Source organism: Camarhynchus parvulus, chromosome 8 (assembly GCF_901933205.1).
Source record: "Camarhynchus parvulus chromosome 8, STF_HiC, whole genome shotgun sequence".
Lineage (NCBI taxonomy): Eukaryota > Metazoa > Chordata > Aves > Passeriformes > Thraupidae > Camarhynchus > Camarhynchus parvulus.
In genome coordinates, this window is record NC_044578.1 from 10,566,023 (window position 1) to 10,581,774 (window position 15,752).

Consider the following 15,752-nt stretch of genomic DNA (forward strand, 5'->3'; position numbering starts at 1 on the left):
AAAATTCTTTTAGCTTCCTCTAATCTCTTTGGATAGCTTTACGCTCCAGCTCGCAGGATAGCGTTGAAATAATGGAGCTATATTTAAACCAGTTCACTTGGGACTGGAAAGGTTTAGCTGCAGCTATACACAAGTCGGTGCGGGTGTTTACCTGGCTTCCCAGACAGCTTCTGACACCCAAGTGAGCTGATCTAAAGTTAATTCAGACAGACCTCTGCTACGCTGACGTCTGCAAGGAAGAAATACTCTTATGTATAGGAACCTCTGATATTTCCTGTGGTGACAGAAAAGTAACAAATAAATCTGACTGGAAAGGGATAATGCCTGAGATGATGATGTTTCTTTACCTCCTCATGTGTATCCAATCTAGTGCCTGCTCAGTCCAGCACCCACTAGAAACACAACTGCATTCTCACTCTCTCTTACAGCCCACAGCAGGAAAATGCAGCCAGGTTTCACAAAGGGTTGAGCGAGTTAAATTGCAGAGAAATGCTGGAAATTAACATCTTACATTCTACTTTCAAAATATAAATGGGGCAGAACTTGCTTAAACATGGATTTGCTGATACTATCTGTGGGTCACCTTAAGAAGCCAGCTCTTGCCTAATCTGACAGGCATTTGCCAGCTCTATGTCTTTCAGATGAACAAACAGTGATTTCAAGATTAAATTACTCTCAGGGGCAGTCCCAGAGGGGTAAAGAGTGAAGCTACAAATGGAAATTCTGAATTATGGATGGGAGTTTCTCCCATTTAAGGGAAGCCAGAGATGTCTAGGACAGAAAGGACCAAAAATGTGTGGGTAAGGTCAAAAGAGTTTGTTTAGAGACAAAAATCTCTTTGCGTTTGGAGGGGTGCGTGGTAGAATATCTCAGGTCATCCTCTGTCTAACCACATGCTGTTCCCTCCAGGTAGGCTTGCCACTGCTCTGACAGAAATGCCTTGGATACCATCCCAAGAACTCCAGACACACAACTCCTAGCAACACAGTCACAGCAGCAATGAAATCACACCAAAACCACCCCTTCCCCCCGAACATTATCACCAAAAGGGTTCATTTAGAGTAATTAGTTCACCCTTCCTTTCAGACCAAATTAATGGATTCCAAAGTATCAAACTTACCTTAATGAGGAACAAGAGTGCAGCTGGGTATAGAACATGGCAGAACAGTCACTTCTACATGGACACAACCTCACCATCATAAAAGCACTTTGATCTAATCTGTCATTATCTTTAGAAATTCAATGACCTCCATTTTAAATAAAAGGCATCAGGCTGACAGAAATCCTCTAGGAGAAGCCAGAGAGCAGCACGTGGCTTCTGTTTGCTCTCACAGAAATGTCATATTTGACATTCAAACAGGACACATATATTTTAAATAATGTCAAGAACACTCTTAAAATACCTCATCAGGACTCAAACGGGGGTGGGAAGGGGGTGGGGGTGCGGGAAACTTATGTTTTATGAAATGGATGGTTCTTTTCACAGAGATGCCATCGGTTCCCAAGCAGGACGTATGGAGCATCCATGTGGTTCTGGTGCTGAGTCACTAATGCCATCAGCTAGGACGGGCATGCAGCAAAGCGTGCGGGGAGGCCCCGGGATGGCTGCACGCTCAGCGTGCTCGGCCGGCAGCTCAGAGCGGATGGCGAGTTAGCATTCCATCTGTCACTTCATTTTAGCATTTCCAGTAGAAACAGGAGATGAAGCAATAGTTTTAAGGAGTTTGTAACATCATAGCTGTCAATCTCCAGCGTTCCAAACGGAGGAATGACAGATACATAAGCCCATTCATATAAAAATAAGGTTTGCAGTCTTCTTCCCTGACCTAGATTTGCTACAAAGGCAACTTAATGCAAATACATAATCAAACACCAATTCACATTTACTCTAAAATCACTTAACAGGAGCTGAAAACATTAACCCCCAGCAACAGAACCAGTTCCAAGAATAAGATTATTAACTTCCAGCAGTGATTCAGGGAAAAGGGCGAGGAAAAGGGGGAAGGGGGAAAACCGAACGAATGAGGTTGTGTTGATTTATAGGTAGCAGTCATTCTGTCAAGAAATCCAGAGGTCAGTCAAGAGGGATAACCAAAATCACAAGAGAATTCAGAAGGGCCTTAGCACGTAATGCTGATTAACATGCTAAAGTTAATCTAAAGAGACAGCTTTGAGTGTTTAGGCTAGAAAAAACAACACTCCAATTGGAAAGTCATTACTGGTGCACACAGGCTGTGAAAACTACTACAGGGACTGTGCACCAGACTGGGCTGGGCTGTCAAACCAGGGCTGGGTTTAATTCATGAGGGTTTAAACAGCCGGACACGCTTCTGATTTATCTATTTAAAATAAACCTTAATGATGCAAAACAACATCAGAATGTCCAGCTCAGAAAGGGGAGTCTGGGTCAGTGGTTCTCCACTATGCCATCACATTAGAGGGTGAGTGCATGAGGAACACAAACGTGCCTCTTATCCCAGAGCCACATTTGCTCAACTTTTCAAGAATTTTTCTCCTTCCATTTATAGTTTCATGACCATCAGCAGCAGCCCAGATGAATTTGACTATTCTCTTGTGAAATGTTACCTCCATACACTTACACCAAAGCAATCCATCTAAAACCCCCGAGACACAAGACCTCAGAAGGTCACAACTGTGTGGGAAGTACAGAGACTTTCAGGAGCTGCAATAGATGTCAACTCTCCTGTGGTGGAGGCCTGGGAGCATCTCCCAAACTTTTGCAAACTTTCCGTTGAATAACCCCCTTTCAACAGTGCAAAATTGCAATGGATGAGTCTACAAGAAATCACGCTAAACTCAACTGAAATAAACACACTAGTGGGAGAGTGCAGATGAGCGAGAGCACTGGCAGAGTTAGGGCTGAGAGTAAAAGCTGGAGATGAGAAACACCGGAGGAGAAGGGACAAGGCAGACAGGAGATGGAGTGACGTGACAACTGGAGGCACATTTCAGCATTCTTACCTCTGATCGGTGTACCACCTGGTGAGGTAATTTGAATGCAAATAAGATTAGAGAGAAGCATTAGTACAAAGAGGAAAGGAAGAAAATTATAACTAAAAAGCAGAAAGTTTTTTTTAAAGCTAGAATTTGTATTAGCGTGACAGGAATAAACAAAAAGAAACTGATGTGCAATAAAAGTCAGAGTGACACTCTCAGGAGGTTAGTAAAGCTTATTGCTTTCAGGAGTGCAGCATCCAGCCCTGCATATTGCCATTAAAACCCCCACCCTCACGAACTGGGGCCAAACTAAGCTGCCAAGGTGGCACTGCTGGCTGGCCTCACCACTTGCATTCACCCACACCAGTGTTCAAGCAGTTGAGATGGAGGACACTTTGGGGAGATGGTGCAGTGCCCCTTCATTCCTCATACAGAACAAGGAGGGTGTGTCCTGGGGCTGTGTGACTGTGAGTGTGCTGGGCAGGACGAGTGGGAAGCGCATGGTTGAGGGCACTCGGTGCAATTTGGCTTTGAGGTTAGAATGACCAGTGGGACAAAATATGCTCACTTAAAGACATTAAACTAAGAGGAAAGGGTAATAAATCAGTTTTGAGTCATTCTCCACATTCACATAACCCTTGCATTGGGTTCCCTCTGGCAAAGAAATTGGTGTCATGCAGAATTAACTTTACGTACAGAAATATTTCGAAATGAAGTGGTTTCTGGTAACGTTACAATGGCACGCTAGCCAGACCTCTGTAGTTCCTGTCTAATTTGGATGTTAGCAGAAGAAAGGAATCCCTACCCTCTTTATAAGGCACTGGAGATAATTTTACATGCTGTAATGAAGAGTATCTTATAAGGAGGGCTTCTCTGGGAGTAAGGTTAAATTATCCTGTTGCAATAATCTTTAAAGGTTCATTTTATGAGGTCAAGGTATTTAGCAAGTGGAGGCTCCACTGGTCAGTGTCTTGAGTTCAGTGTACAATCAATACTGAAGCATGATGGAGAAGCTCCAGCTGGGCAAATTGGCAGGGAACCCTTCTAATCCTCACTTTTGTCCCCTTGGTCTTAATTTGCACATATGAAGGCTGTTAGTATAAGGGAGAGATTCATGCAAATTTAATCTGTAGGCAGTTCATGGTATGTGTTGGTTTTATGCAGATTTGTAGGATCTGAATACCAAGCACTTACCAAAGAAAACTGAGGAGTTTAAACAGACAGAAAAATAGGGTTAAACAGGACACAGTGTGTCAAATCATGTTCAGTGTATTGATTAATAAATACCAGTATGCATACAAGAGTGTCGTGTATCTCAGATTTACAGCTCATTCCATTATCCACAACAATGATCACCCAATGGGAAAGAAAGACAGAAAAGAATTTCTGTAAATACAAAGAAGGCATATTTTAAGCACATTTAACTTGCCTCTTAAAAAGTAATTACAATATTTCTATTTATTCTTTTTCTTTTCTAAGTACCCTTCCTTTAGGCAGAGTCCCTTTTCTGAAGCAGGAGCACAACTCAAACTACTCATTTTAGCATTTTCCTCTGCCAAGATGACATTATCCCGTTTTAACTTTATGTCTCATTATATTTTCTGATGCCTTCTATCCAGAGATGACTGAAGCATCAGGAAAAATCTTGCAGAGACTGAAGTTGTGGGTAATCTCTCTCTTGGAATAATAATTTGCTGCTTACTTATGTATCTTAGTAACTACTGCTACCCTTAACAGAACAATTATACCCAAAGATATTTGCATGGAATAGCACAGCCATGGAAAACAGGGTTATTTCTTTTTGCCTGTTTGGAAAGTTTGCCAAGTGATAGTTTTGCCCTGTTTGGTCTAGGGCATTCCTGCTCTGGTGTAATGTGTGTGGCTTCCCCACCCCACCCCATCCCTTCCAATTTTCAGAGTTAAGAAAAGCATCACCACCATGCGTCACTTCCCATGGGAATGGTGCAACGACTTAGAGTACCAGCCCAAGGGGCCAAAAACATTACTTCCTTATCTCTCATCTGGCTGAAATAGGGTTTGTTGCTCTGTCCTAGAACTGAAAAGATTTGCAGGAAATCTTTTTATCTACTCCCTGCAGAGGCTCAACCCTTTCTTTATTATGCAATTGTCCATACAGAGCTCTAAAGGCAACTGCATACTTGAAGCAGATTCCCTAAAATGTTAAATGTGGCCAGCTAATTTTTATGAGTTAAATCTCAATCCTCCTGGCTCCTGAATGCAACCCAACAACCCTTGTGGGAGCAACACAGAGGCTTGCTGTATTTACTGCGGTGTTTGTTCCATGTCTCTCTCACCTTTGCAAAGTTAAGACATTCACTTTTCACTCAGAGGACACCGTTTTACAGAGTTTGCACAAGGCTTTTCAGTTGGACCCCAAATTTCCTCATCCAAAAGGAACAAACTGAAGTTTACCTTTATTCTTCACATCATATGATGATTCATCTCTGGCTGTTGTCTTTTTAGGGTGTCCCTCAAAGGGACAAATCACAGCACACAGGCCACAGAGTGCCAACGTAAGAGAGTCCATCAAGTGATGAAGGTGCCATCACTCAAATGGTTTCTGAGGCCAATTTTGCGCCCTGTGATCACTAGGGTGCTTTATGCAAAGGGCACTCTAAGATCAAACTTCAAGCCCAGTTCCTTGTGTTTGAAAGGTTTGAAAAACTCATAAGGAGGGAGAGTTTACTTCTTCTTCATGATCCCAGACACTGAGAAACACCCCTACAGTCACCTCAGTCAGGAATGAGTGCTGGCCCTGATATTCTCTGTGTACAGAGCCAGTCATAAACCCAAACCAAGAAAAAGCATCTGATGATACACTGGAAAATCCCCTGGGGTTATTTGTGTCAGTATTTCCCAGTGTGGAGAATTCTGTAGGAGAAGGGACTTCACTCTGCTGACAAACTCACCACAGGCTTACTAACACACTACTTCCTTGTAGGAACCTGAACCACCAAACATCACTCCAAAGCAATATCAGCAGAGAAATCAAGGCTCATGCTGGCAGCAACTGAGCACTAGAGCACTGAATCCCACAGAACTCTGGCAGTGCTTTTGGCTACTTCCTAGCATAGGTTATGGGGAAACTCTTTTCAAAAGTGAAGGACTACTTGCCACCAGATGCCATCAGGAATCTGAAGGTATTCCACAATTGCTGTGTGCACCTCACACAGCAACACCCAGGTGTGCAGTTAGGTTCTTCCAGGAGACAAAAATTCAGGTGTTAACTGGCTGTTGTTGGCCACTATATTGCTTCAACCCTTTTCCAGTCAGTCCTTTCTGAGAGAGCATCCACCTTGTGTGGGTTCCTTTTGGATAAAACCACCCAATCTCCATTCTTTTATGTTGTCCTTACATCTTGTCCCAAGTCAATGCCTATCTGATGTCTGGACTCTAAGCTGTTCCTTGCTAAGAGCTGAACATCTGCTGGATACTGACTGGCTGGGTATTATCAGTGAAGCAGGATGGGGACATCATGGCCACGTCACTGGGACAAAGAGGCCACCTCTTTCTGCATGTTAGCTCTGTGCATGTTGGGTATTTGCTTCCAAGAAAGTAGTGTTTCTACTGATAGCATCAAACCTAAATGAAAATGCTTGCTGGTAACTCTGAGAGCCCAAATGCAGCAAGGTGATAGGGTGAGCTAGCTCCCACTGCTTCTGTGTTAGAGGCACCTTCACTTTCCCAGAGAGTGACTGAAGTCACCTGCAGAGTCCTCTCTGATACTTTACTTGCACTTAATTGTCGGGAAGTTGCACTAGGATCTAGGGCATGGTTCTGTAACTGAGTTAATTGAAAGTGATTAAAAGAGAATACTTTTTGTAATACCAAGTTCTCTATTAGATGAAAGATAATACTTTCTGAATTTCTGGTGTTTCCTTACATGGAAAAAATTATGTTAACAGTCAGAATAGCTATTTATTCTAATTTGACATTTTGTTCATAGGTTTTCTTTAGAGCAAGGTGGAAGAGCAATTCTTCAGCTATGAAAATCACTGGAGACATTCAAGAGCTTTGAGAGTATGAATTCCAACTGAGTTGCTTTGAAGTCCTTTAGGACCTTCTGATCCAAGAATCTGTACAGAAGAACTGTAAAGCATCAGCACAATCTGATCTATACTGAGAGAGCTTCCACCACATCATTAACTGATTTTAAAACATGGTTAGAGGTGCAGCATTGACTCTGGCTGCCAGAACTCATGTGTGTCATCACTTGCAATACTACAGTGCCTGGACAGTTTTAAAATCAGTTCAGCCAAACAAATTTTAAATGTGTTAGCGTGCTGGGGAGGTTTCTCAGCCCAGAGCTGGCCTTAGACCCTGTGTCACTGACTGAGAGGCAATGAGTGAAGCTACACACCCCGGGGGGAGAACAGGGAGTTGTTCTGAGTCACTGCACTTGCAGAACAGCAGCCTCCTCACAAGAGGTGGGAAGTATTAGCAAGATGAACAAGGGAGAATTTGCTACAACCAGCATGAGTCAGAGACCTTGCTTTAGCCTTGATCTAGGAAAATCGAGATGAAACCCTGTATTTATTTGTGCTCTCATCTCTATAGCTATTAGCCTAACATTTACTTGCAAAACTACCCAAGAACTAGATTTAAAACAGAATTAAGCTTTAGTTGGGAAGAAAAAACTAAGCAATGGTAAGAAATAGTTAAAACCCCCTACAAATAGAGTTATGCTGTCAGAAGATGTAATAGGGAAAGTGCATATACACACATACAGATATAATTACTAAAAGAGGGAGAGTAGGATACAAGGCAGATTTATAAACTCTCCATTTGCTCCTGACAAAACCACCAGTTTTCTGGGGTTAAAAAAGCCTACGATGGTGGCTTGGATGTCTTAAACCACAGACTCTAGCACCTTGACAGAAGATGAACAGAACTCTAGAAACTGATGTTCAGAGCCCCCTGGGGCACATGATCTGACTGCATGCAAGTTCAAAGACCTGCCTGAAGCCCCCAGAGCACTGCCAGCCCACATAACTGTGAGTGTCAGAAGAGAGCACCTTTCCCAAAGATGCTGCTTCTTTACCTCTAACTATTTATACCATACTAGGAGCCTGAAGAAACAGAATCATCGCTCAACCCTCTCTGTACATCAGACTCCAAAGCTGCTTTGACCTTCATGACCTAAATTTGGTACATCTGAATACTAATATATGATGTACTCATTGAAGGTCGGACACTATATACACAGTACTGGGTTCACAATGTGCTGCAGCTATTTTAACTATATTACATCTGTCTTGCTTTTATTGGGTTTTAATTAAACGAAATTAAATGAGGGTATATTAAGATTGAGATAGTATAAACTGACATTCATGCAGATATGCCAGCCTGACTATAAGATATGATCTTAATGGAGCAGAGACTTTGCAAACTATTAAACTCTACCATATAATGAGGTATCTATTTAAATACTCTTTTCTTTGAAAAGCAACTCTGCCCAACTATGGTGTAGTGTTGGAGAGCTCAATTAACACCTTGCAGAGTGAATGGGAAACTGCTCAAGCCATCACATTGCTCATACAGGGTGCTGCAGTCACCTAAGTGGGACTCAGGCACTTCAAAGTGCAGGCTCTACTTTATGACCATTACAAGTACATGAAAAAAACACAAATGCAAACAGGGGTTGAATCTCTGGCCCATGAGAAGCTGCAAACTTCGTGCTCCTCACTCCTGCCAGGATGGAGCAGAGCCTTGGTGCATCTTGGCATCACAGCACCAGATCCCTGAAAAGAAAACTTCAAATTCATATTTGGAAATCTCTTGCACTGAACTGTAGAAACCTCCCATACTACATTAGAGAGCTAATCAATTTCTTTTGTGAGTCTGAGGATGTGTGTTGCTCATTGATTTCTAAAAGGTTCCCTTGACACCTCCCTTGGTAATTACTGTGTCTTCCGCAAGCAGCCAGCTCTAGAGTTTGAATCCCAGGTGAAATATTCAATTGAGATGTTGCTGAAGAACAGCAAATAGGAATCAAAACTTGGACACTGTGACAGGCTTTACTAGTTTGTTTTTCAACTTTCTATCTCACCAAACTTGTGAAGCAGCTGGTAGAGAGGCAGCCAAGTGCCTGTGAAAAGGAGGCTGGAGAACGTACAGCAAGTGCATCAGAGGCTGCCTTGCTGCTCATTTATGGTAATTTCTGATGCTGATTTAGTCAGCTACGAAGTGAAACACTTTCCTATTGCTGCTTCCTAAAGCTTCTCAGAATAATTAACAAGTGTGATATTTTCTTCCAGCACAAACAGATCAAGATTAAACCATGCTGTGGGGGAGATAAGCTAAAGGTCACTGGGAAATTTCATAAACCATAAATGCATTAGTATAATTAGCATTCAGTGGTACATCAAGGTGGGATCAGGAGTGTCAGGCTGGGTTCTATTTTTGCTGAGAGTGATGTCTCACTTACCCACTCCTCCAAGTACAAACCTACTTATCATCCAAGCATCATCAAATGTATGCAGAAGGCTCCTGCTATGGAGAAACGTTTCAAGATGTTCACCTTGGTTAGAAGATGGTGATTCCCTGGCAGCAGCACTTGTAACAAATAGCTTTTCAGTGCCCACAGATAACTGTGGCCAAGCAAGGCAGTCTGCTTCATATTTAAGCATGAGACCTCTCCAGACGAAAGTTGTTCCAGCTCTGGTCCCTTCTGTACTTTGTGTAGGACACTGGGGGCTTTTTCCCCAGACTAAAGCTGCTGTGTAGTTGTGCTGTGCCTTGTTAAACAGCCACTCTAATTCACACTGTGGAGCTCCACTTCATCAGTGAACAAAGCAGTATTTTATTTTCTTTAATTCTCTAATGGGCCTTACAGTCCTGGGAGATTGAACAGTGCAGTAGAAAAACAAGAATTCCTTGCTAAAATGAGCGCATTCTTAGCCACCCCCAAGAAATAACCATCTGTATTTCAAAAGCTAGTATTTGGCTTGTCACACAAAAGAATCAAAAATAAATGGTATATTTCAAAACTGCATCCATTTCCTTTGAAATCCACAGAATTGCTGCTTTTTGGATTTTTCTTTTTGCCTGTGGTATCACATAGTAAGGATGGCAATGAGCTCAACAGAAAGCAGAGCAATGTCTTGCAGAGTCTGTATAAGGTGTAAAATTGCAAATGACCAGTGATTGTAAAATCTCAACCAGTATCTCATTATCCTGATTTGCACTGTGCTCCTGTTAAAAACAACTGAGACTCACTGAGTTGGTAGTGAAATGTCTGAGTCTACCAAGGATTTGGGGCAATATCAAGACGGTCTACTGAAGAAGATATCCAGGTGATGTTCCAAAAGGCACGTCCACTCTAACAGACATTTTAACAAGCCACGATATCCTGCCAGAGAGGATCAGCTCCAAAAACTGCTTTTACATCGTAAAAGAAACAAGCTCAGAGCAAACTGACAATTAGGTTTAGAATTGCATTTCAGGGAAAATATAACAGCAGCATGTAAAGAGAAAAGGGAGGAAGAGCGAGGAGGCTGGGAAGGCTTACTTGCTTTGCTACCTTACCCGAGCGGAGCTGCTTGATTCGCCCATTGCTGGTGGCAGTGTCGACGGGCAGGAAGTCCTTGAACCAGGAGATTTCGGGGTCAGGGTTCCCACTGGCAGCACACAGCATCGTGGCCGTGCGGGCCTTCTCCACCACCTTCAGCTGCGGGCCCATGTCGATGGTCGGGAAGCCAGCTGGGAGGTGGTCTTCTGCAAGAGGAAAAAACACACAAGGTTAAAGAGAAGCACTCCAGCCTAGCAATGGGATACAGTTGCAGTGACAGCAGCGCCACTCTACAGCATCTGGGCCTCTGCTGGAAAACAGCAGCCTGACTTCCCTACTGAGAAGGTTATCAAGCCCTTAAAGCACATTAGGCTCTATAATGAGCATTCATTACACCAATAGAAGCTTCCACTAAATTTAACTCCATTTAAATCAATTGCCTTGGGAAATGTTCATAATTTTCATTGATACGTAAGCTCCATCCATTGTTGTTAATAATTCAGTAAAAGCAGGTATTTGACTTTTTGTGGGAGGACTGAGTTGAAGATAACAGACAAACACAAAGCCAAATAGTTTGAGGCATCCTGAAAAACAACAACTAAAAAATAAAACCCCTTAGAAAGATCCAGAGAGGCCCATTTTTTTAAAACTTTTTTTTTTAATTTGCATCATTCTGTCACATTGATAGGGTAGACTGTAAATTTCTTTCTCATACCTCCAAATCTGATTCCGAAGGCTTTTAGAAACTAATGGATGTAAAGCTAATGAGCCACACTCTGCTCATGAGCTGCCCGGCCAGACTGTGCTGTGGCAAGCTCCTGGTGCATTTGCTGGGCTGTAGAAAGCAACAGAGGCGTGTAAGAAATGGCCAGTGCATGCTCTGGCATGGCTTACTACAATACTGTGAAACAAAGCACCCCCTTAACCGCTGAAATCATTCATACAGCGGGTAGAAAAACAGTTAATTGGGTTTGTTGCTGCAGAGCACGCTCAGGTAGGCTGGGTGGAATACATTAGGCAGCCTTCACTGATAAGCCAAGGCATGCTCCAACATCATCATTCAATAGCAGCTGCAGAACTGAGCTCACTTATTCATTCTGTGGCAAGATGTACTGTACTCTGCTAAGCCTGAACTGCAATCAAAAGAACATACTTTCACAGAAAAAAAGAACTTGAAGAACATTAAGAAGCTTTTAAAGCACCAGAAACTCAATTATTTTCAGTATGTTCCTTTTTTTCCCTGTTTTAAGGAACCTTAAGCTAACTTCTTTTGGCAAATTCTATTCTGCAAGGCTTCCAGCCCACTGCAGTGTTTAAACAAACAAGACCTTAGCATCTTCCCAAGTCCCAGAGGAGTCTGAACTCGCTGCAATCTGATTTTTCCTGCTACCACTGCACATCCGTACTCCTCACAGGAAGATACCAGCAATAGGTCACCTCAGGTGCTTCCTGCTACCTCTACTGGCACACCTGCAGCACAAACATGGCCCGTGGTAGCTAATCTTGCACATGTCTACCTAAGATCGCTAGAGAATTCCCAAGACCCTTGACTTGTTTGCACATCAAGACTGTAGCACAAGGCAACATCTGCTAGAAACAAAAAATGCTTGGGAATATAATTTAGATGAGAGCGACTATGAAGCATTCAAGGTTTTCTACAGGAAAAAAGGCTCCTGATGTTTATTAAAAGCACAAACTGTATTTTGTCTCTCAGATTGACCTCCTGAGAACCTCTCTCATCACGAGCAAACATAAATGGAATTATTTTTTTTAAATTAAAGGTACTATGAAATTTAGTTCCTTTTAAATTTGCTCTCCATTGATTTTCAGAGACAAAAGGTACATAGAGCTTAACTGGAATGACACCAGCACCAGCATTCAATAGCAAGCAACAGAAGCACTCAATACTGAGCAACCACAATGTATACTCCTACATGGCTGAAAAGAAACAAAAGAAGGGTACACACAAAAGTACAACACAGTACAGACTTAAAAGCAAAGGAGATACATAGAAAAAGCAGTAAATAAAGACAGTCCCTTGGATTAAGGAAGGCCAAGTTTGCCTATAGTGCAGCACCTTGCCATTTAGGGTATTGAAAACAGATGTTTACTCTGGGGAGGCTGAAACCCTGAAGTGATCTAATCTAATCACCATGATTACCATTGACAATCTTTTCTGGTTTGCACAAGATTTTACAAAGAATGCACTGAGCTAAGTATCACCCAGTTAACTTCATCCAAAGTCTGTGTAGAGACTTAGCACATAGCTAAAAGCAAACCTGAAACAAACCAGCATTTGTACATGAAATCTCTTTCCTGTCTGCAATGATCCCTGACCACAGACAGGAGAGAGACCAGAGAGTCCTTCACAGTGTCTGATCCACAGGTACACGACCAGTCTGCTGCACTGGAGTGACTGTTCAATCAAAATTAGCAGGTTGTGATGAGCCACAGACCAGTAGAAATTACACCATCTAACCTTGACTTCACGGAGTACAACAGAGAGACACTGATTACAAACACCCAGCAGCAAAGCTGCCTCTGCTGTACTAGAATTCTTGGCTCAAGCCTTTTCTACACTCTAAAGTTAAATACAAGGCTGCTCCCACATCATCCACCCCCCGCAGGACCAAGTCATTACAGAGCCCAGGTGAGAACACTGGGCACTCATCAGCTGAACAGAGGGGCACAGGGGCACACCATCACCTGGTGGTGATGATCCTCAGTACCCACACCACACGCCGTGCTGGACACAGACAAGCACAGCCAGCCATGCAAGGTTCATGCAGTGCACAGGCTTTTCCCTCTCAACTGCATACAAGCCCCAAAATTATTGTGGCAAATGACAGTAGTACAGAAATGGTGCATCCTTCATAGTCAGAGCCACAGCACGTTTCCTGGGCTAGCACTGGTACTGGTACAGCCCAGTTTCTGTGCATGCCTGGAAGAACTCCAGCAAGCAGTGGTGGCATGCCTGCATCTACCAAGCAAGGACTTGCCTGATCCCTTGTCAATCAAACATAAAGGCAGCACTGGTGTTTAAGAGCAGCAGTGTGATTCCAGGAGGCTGTAGTCCCAGGTCACATCATTGTGTGATGAGATGCTTAGGGAAATCTGACAGCTGGTCTCTGATGACACCTCAGACACCCAGAGGCTGGAGTTCACCTGCTGTTAGCTCCATGGTAGCTTCAGGGAACATGTGCTGGGCACAAGCTCAGAACATCTGGGGATACAGCTCAAGAGGAGAACAAGCACCTTCTCCAGAGGTGGTCCAAATTGTCCCTGTACCATCATGAAACGGGGAGCCTCAACCACTCCAGGTCTCCCCTGTGTTGTGTGGCTCTGGCAGCCCCCTAAAACCCTCCTGGAAGAGTGGCTTTGGAGCAAACCTGAGCTGGCCACAGGGCAGAGCCCAGCCCAGAACAAGCCCACACCTGCCCCGTCAGCAGCACTCCTGGAGAGCTAACAGGGCTGTGTTCCAGCCGGGCCTGGCGCTGCTGACTTCACTGGGACTGCAAGGGATGTGTCTGTGCTCAAACACTACAGACCACGATAGCAGTACAGAGCTGCTCCTGCCGTGCCTTGCCCTCAGGCAAAAGTCTAATCTGGGTATAATTATGAGGCTCAGTCATGCCTCGGCTCCTTTCAGCCCTTGCTCGCTGTACTAACTTGTCTGCACACGGAGCTTGTCAGTAATAGCCAACCTCCTATTCCAGCCAATACGAGGATACTCTTATTTGAGAAAATGAGGTTGTCAGCACTTGGTTTTATTTGAGGATAGCCAGTGTGCCTTCACTGCACATTAGAACAGGCTATGAATCTGCTTTTAAGTGCATACCATCGAAACCAGTTTTTATTTCTGGGTTTCAGGTACTTTCAGAGGGTAAACATTAGGTTAGAGCAAGCAAAATGTAGGCACAACAGGATTTCTGGGGGCACTGCAAGCTCTAACTGCCTCCATAGAGTAGAGGAGAAGCAGCAGAAATGACAGAGGAAAGCAGGAATTGAGGAGAGAAGCAGGAGGAAAGGAGAGGGAAATAAAAAGAGAGAAAATAACAAACGAGTGGGTTTTGCAGTTACAAACTGAAACTTAGAAAATCCACAACCAGGCTAAGGTCTTGCTAGCAGCAGTCACCAAGGAGACAGGAATGTCCCTCTGGCATCTAGCATGACAGCATGGGCAGAGGATATCTCCTCTCACTTGACAGCTCCCTTTGCTAATCTTCTTTCTGAGGTGACAGAAATCTAACCCCTGCTCTCATACAGCTCTTTTGTGCCAAAGATTTCTCATCTTTAAGGGAAAAGCTAAGGTAAGAAACCTTTCCCACAGCCCCAAACTGGAGTGAAGACCTCCTTTAGAGCAGTTACAATTACATGGCTTGTTCCCCAGCTCCCCAGAAAACTACCTTTCCTGAGGATGCTGCTGTGAGAGACATACCCCTCGGTGTGTCCTTATTTTCTGCATCACTCGAAATATCAAGTGATGATAAGGGACATACAGGCAATTGCAATTTACGTCTTACAAGAAGCACGGATCAGCCCCAGCATGGAATGGTGTGTAGATAACAGCTGCTTGCAAAAATGGCCTGCAGAGGAGTCTGTGGTGAGCACAGCTGTTGACAGCTGAATCCTGCAGGATTACCCCCAGGATTTTGCTGAAAACTTGTAATCTCTCACAGGACAGAAAAGTTGGAGGAGCTGAATATCAAATTGCTACCAGCACAAACACCGTACAGCCCTCACTGCTCTTGCAGCCAAGCAGTTGTGTTTTGGGGGATCATATCCTGACTTGGCACCTGTAAAACCTTCCCCCTACCACTGTTTATTTCCTCTGTGTCAATGTAGGAAATGGTATTTTAGAAATGATAGTGCAAACTGTAAACACGTTTATGGGAGTTATTTGTCACATTCTTCTTCCTATAAAAGCCAAGCTTGCTTACTATCATGAGTCCAATTGTTCAGACTGCTGAGGGAGAGTTAAAAAATGATACCAAATATAATTTGAAAATAGGAAAAAGTAGCTTTTCTATACATTACAGCTACAGCTGCGAGGATAAATCTCTTACAATCTATCAAAACCACTGCCCCACTGGAAGGGGTGCTCTCAACTCCTTTCAAGTGAGATATTGGCCCTTATCCCCATACAGGGCTGGAAATGGCTTATCTGGGCCACTGGCTGCCGCCAGCCTCCATCAGCTAAGGAACTTCCAGATCAACATCAATTTTAGGGTCTCGGCAGGGATGATTAAAACACAAAGCTGCT

The 15,752-nt window shown here is 43.5% G+C and overlaps 1 protein-coding gene across 11 annotated transcripts in view; it reads right to left on the bottom strand.

Annotated features, from left to right (window-relative positions):
- The window catches only part of PTPRF (protein tyrosine phosphatase receptor type F), a 375,416-nt gene that overhangs the window by 96,153 nt on the left and 263,511 nt on the right, over nucleotides 1-15,752 (bottom strand). For all 11 annotated transcript variants that reach the window (XM_030952948.1, XM_030952950.1, XM_030952956.1 and 8 more), the window contains one exon: nucleotides 10,507-10,695. In XM_030952948.1, the coding sequence (XP_030808808.1) occupies nucleotides 10,507-10,695 (189 nt within the window). The remainder of the gene's footprint in view (nucleotides 1-10,506; nucleotides 10,696-15,752) is intronic.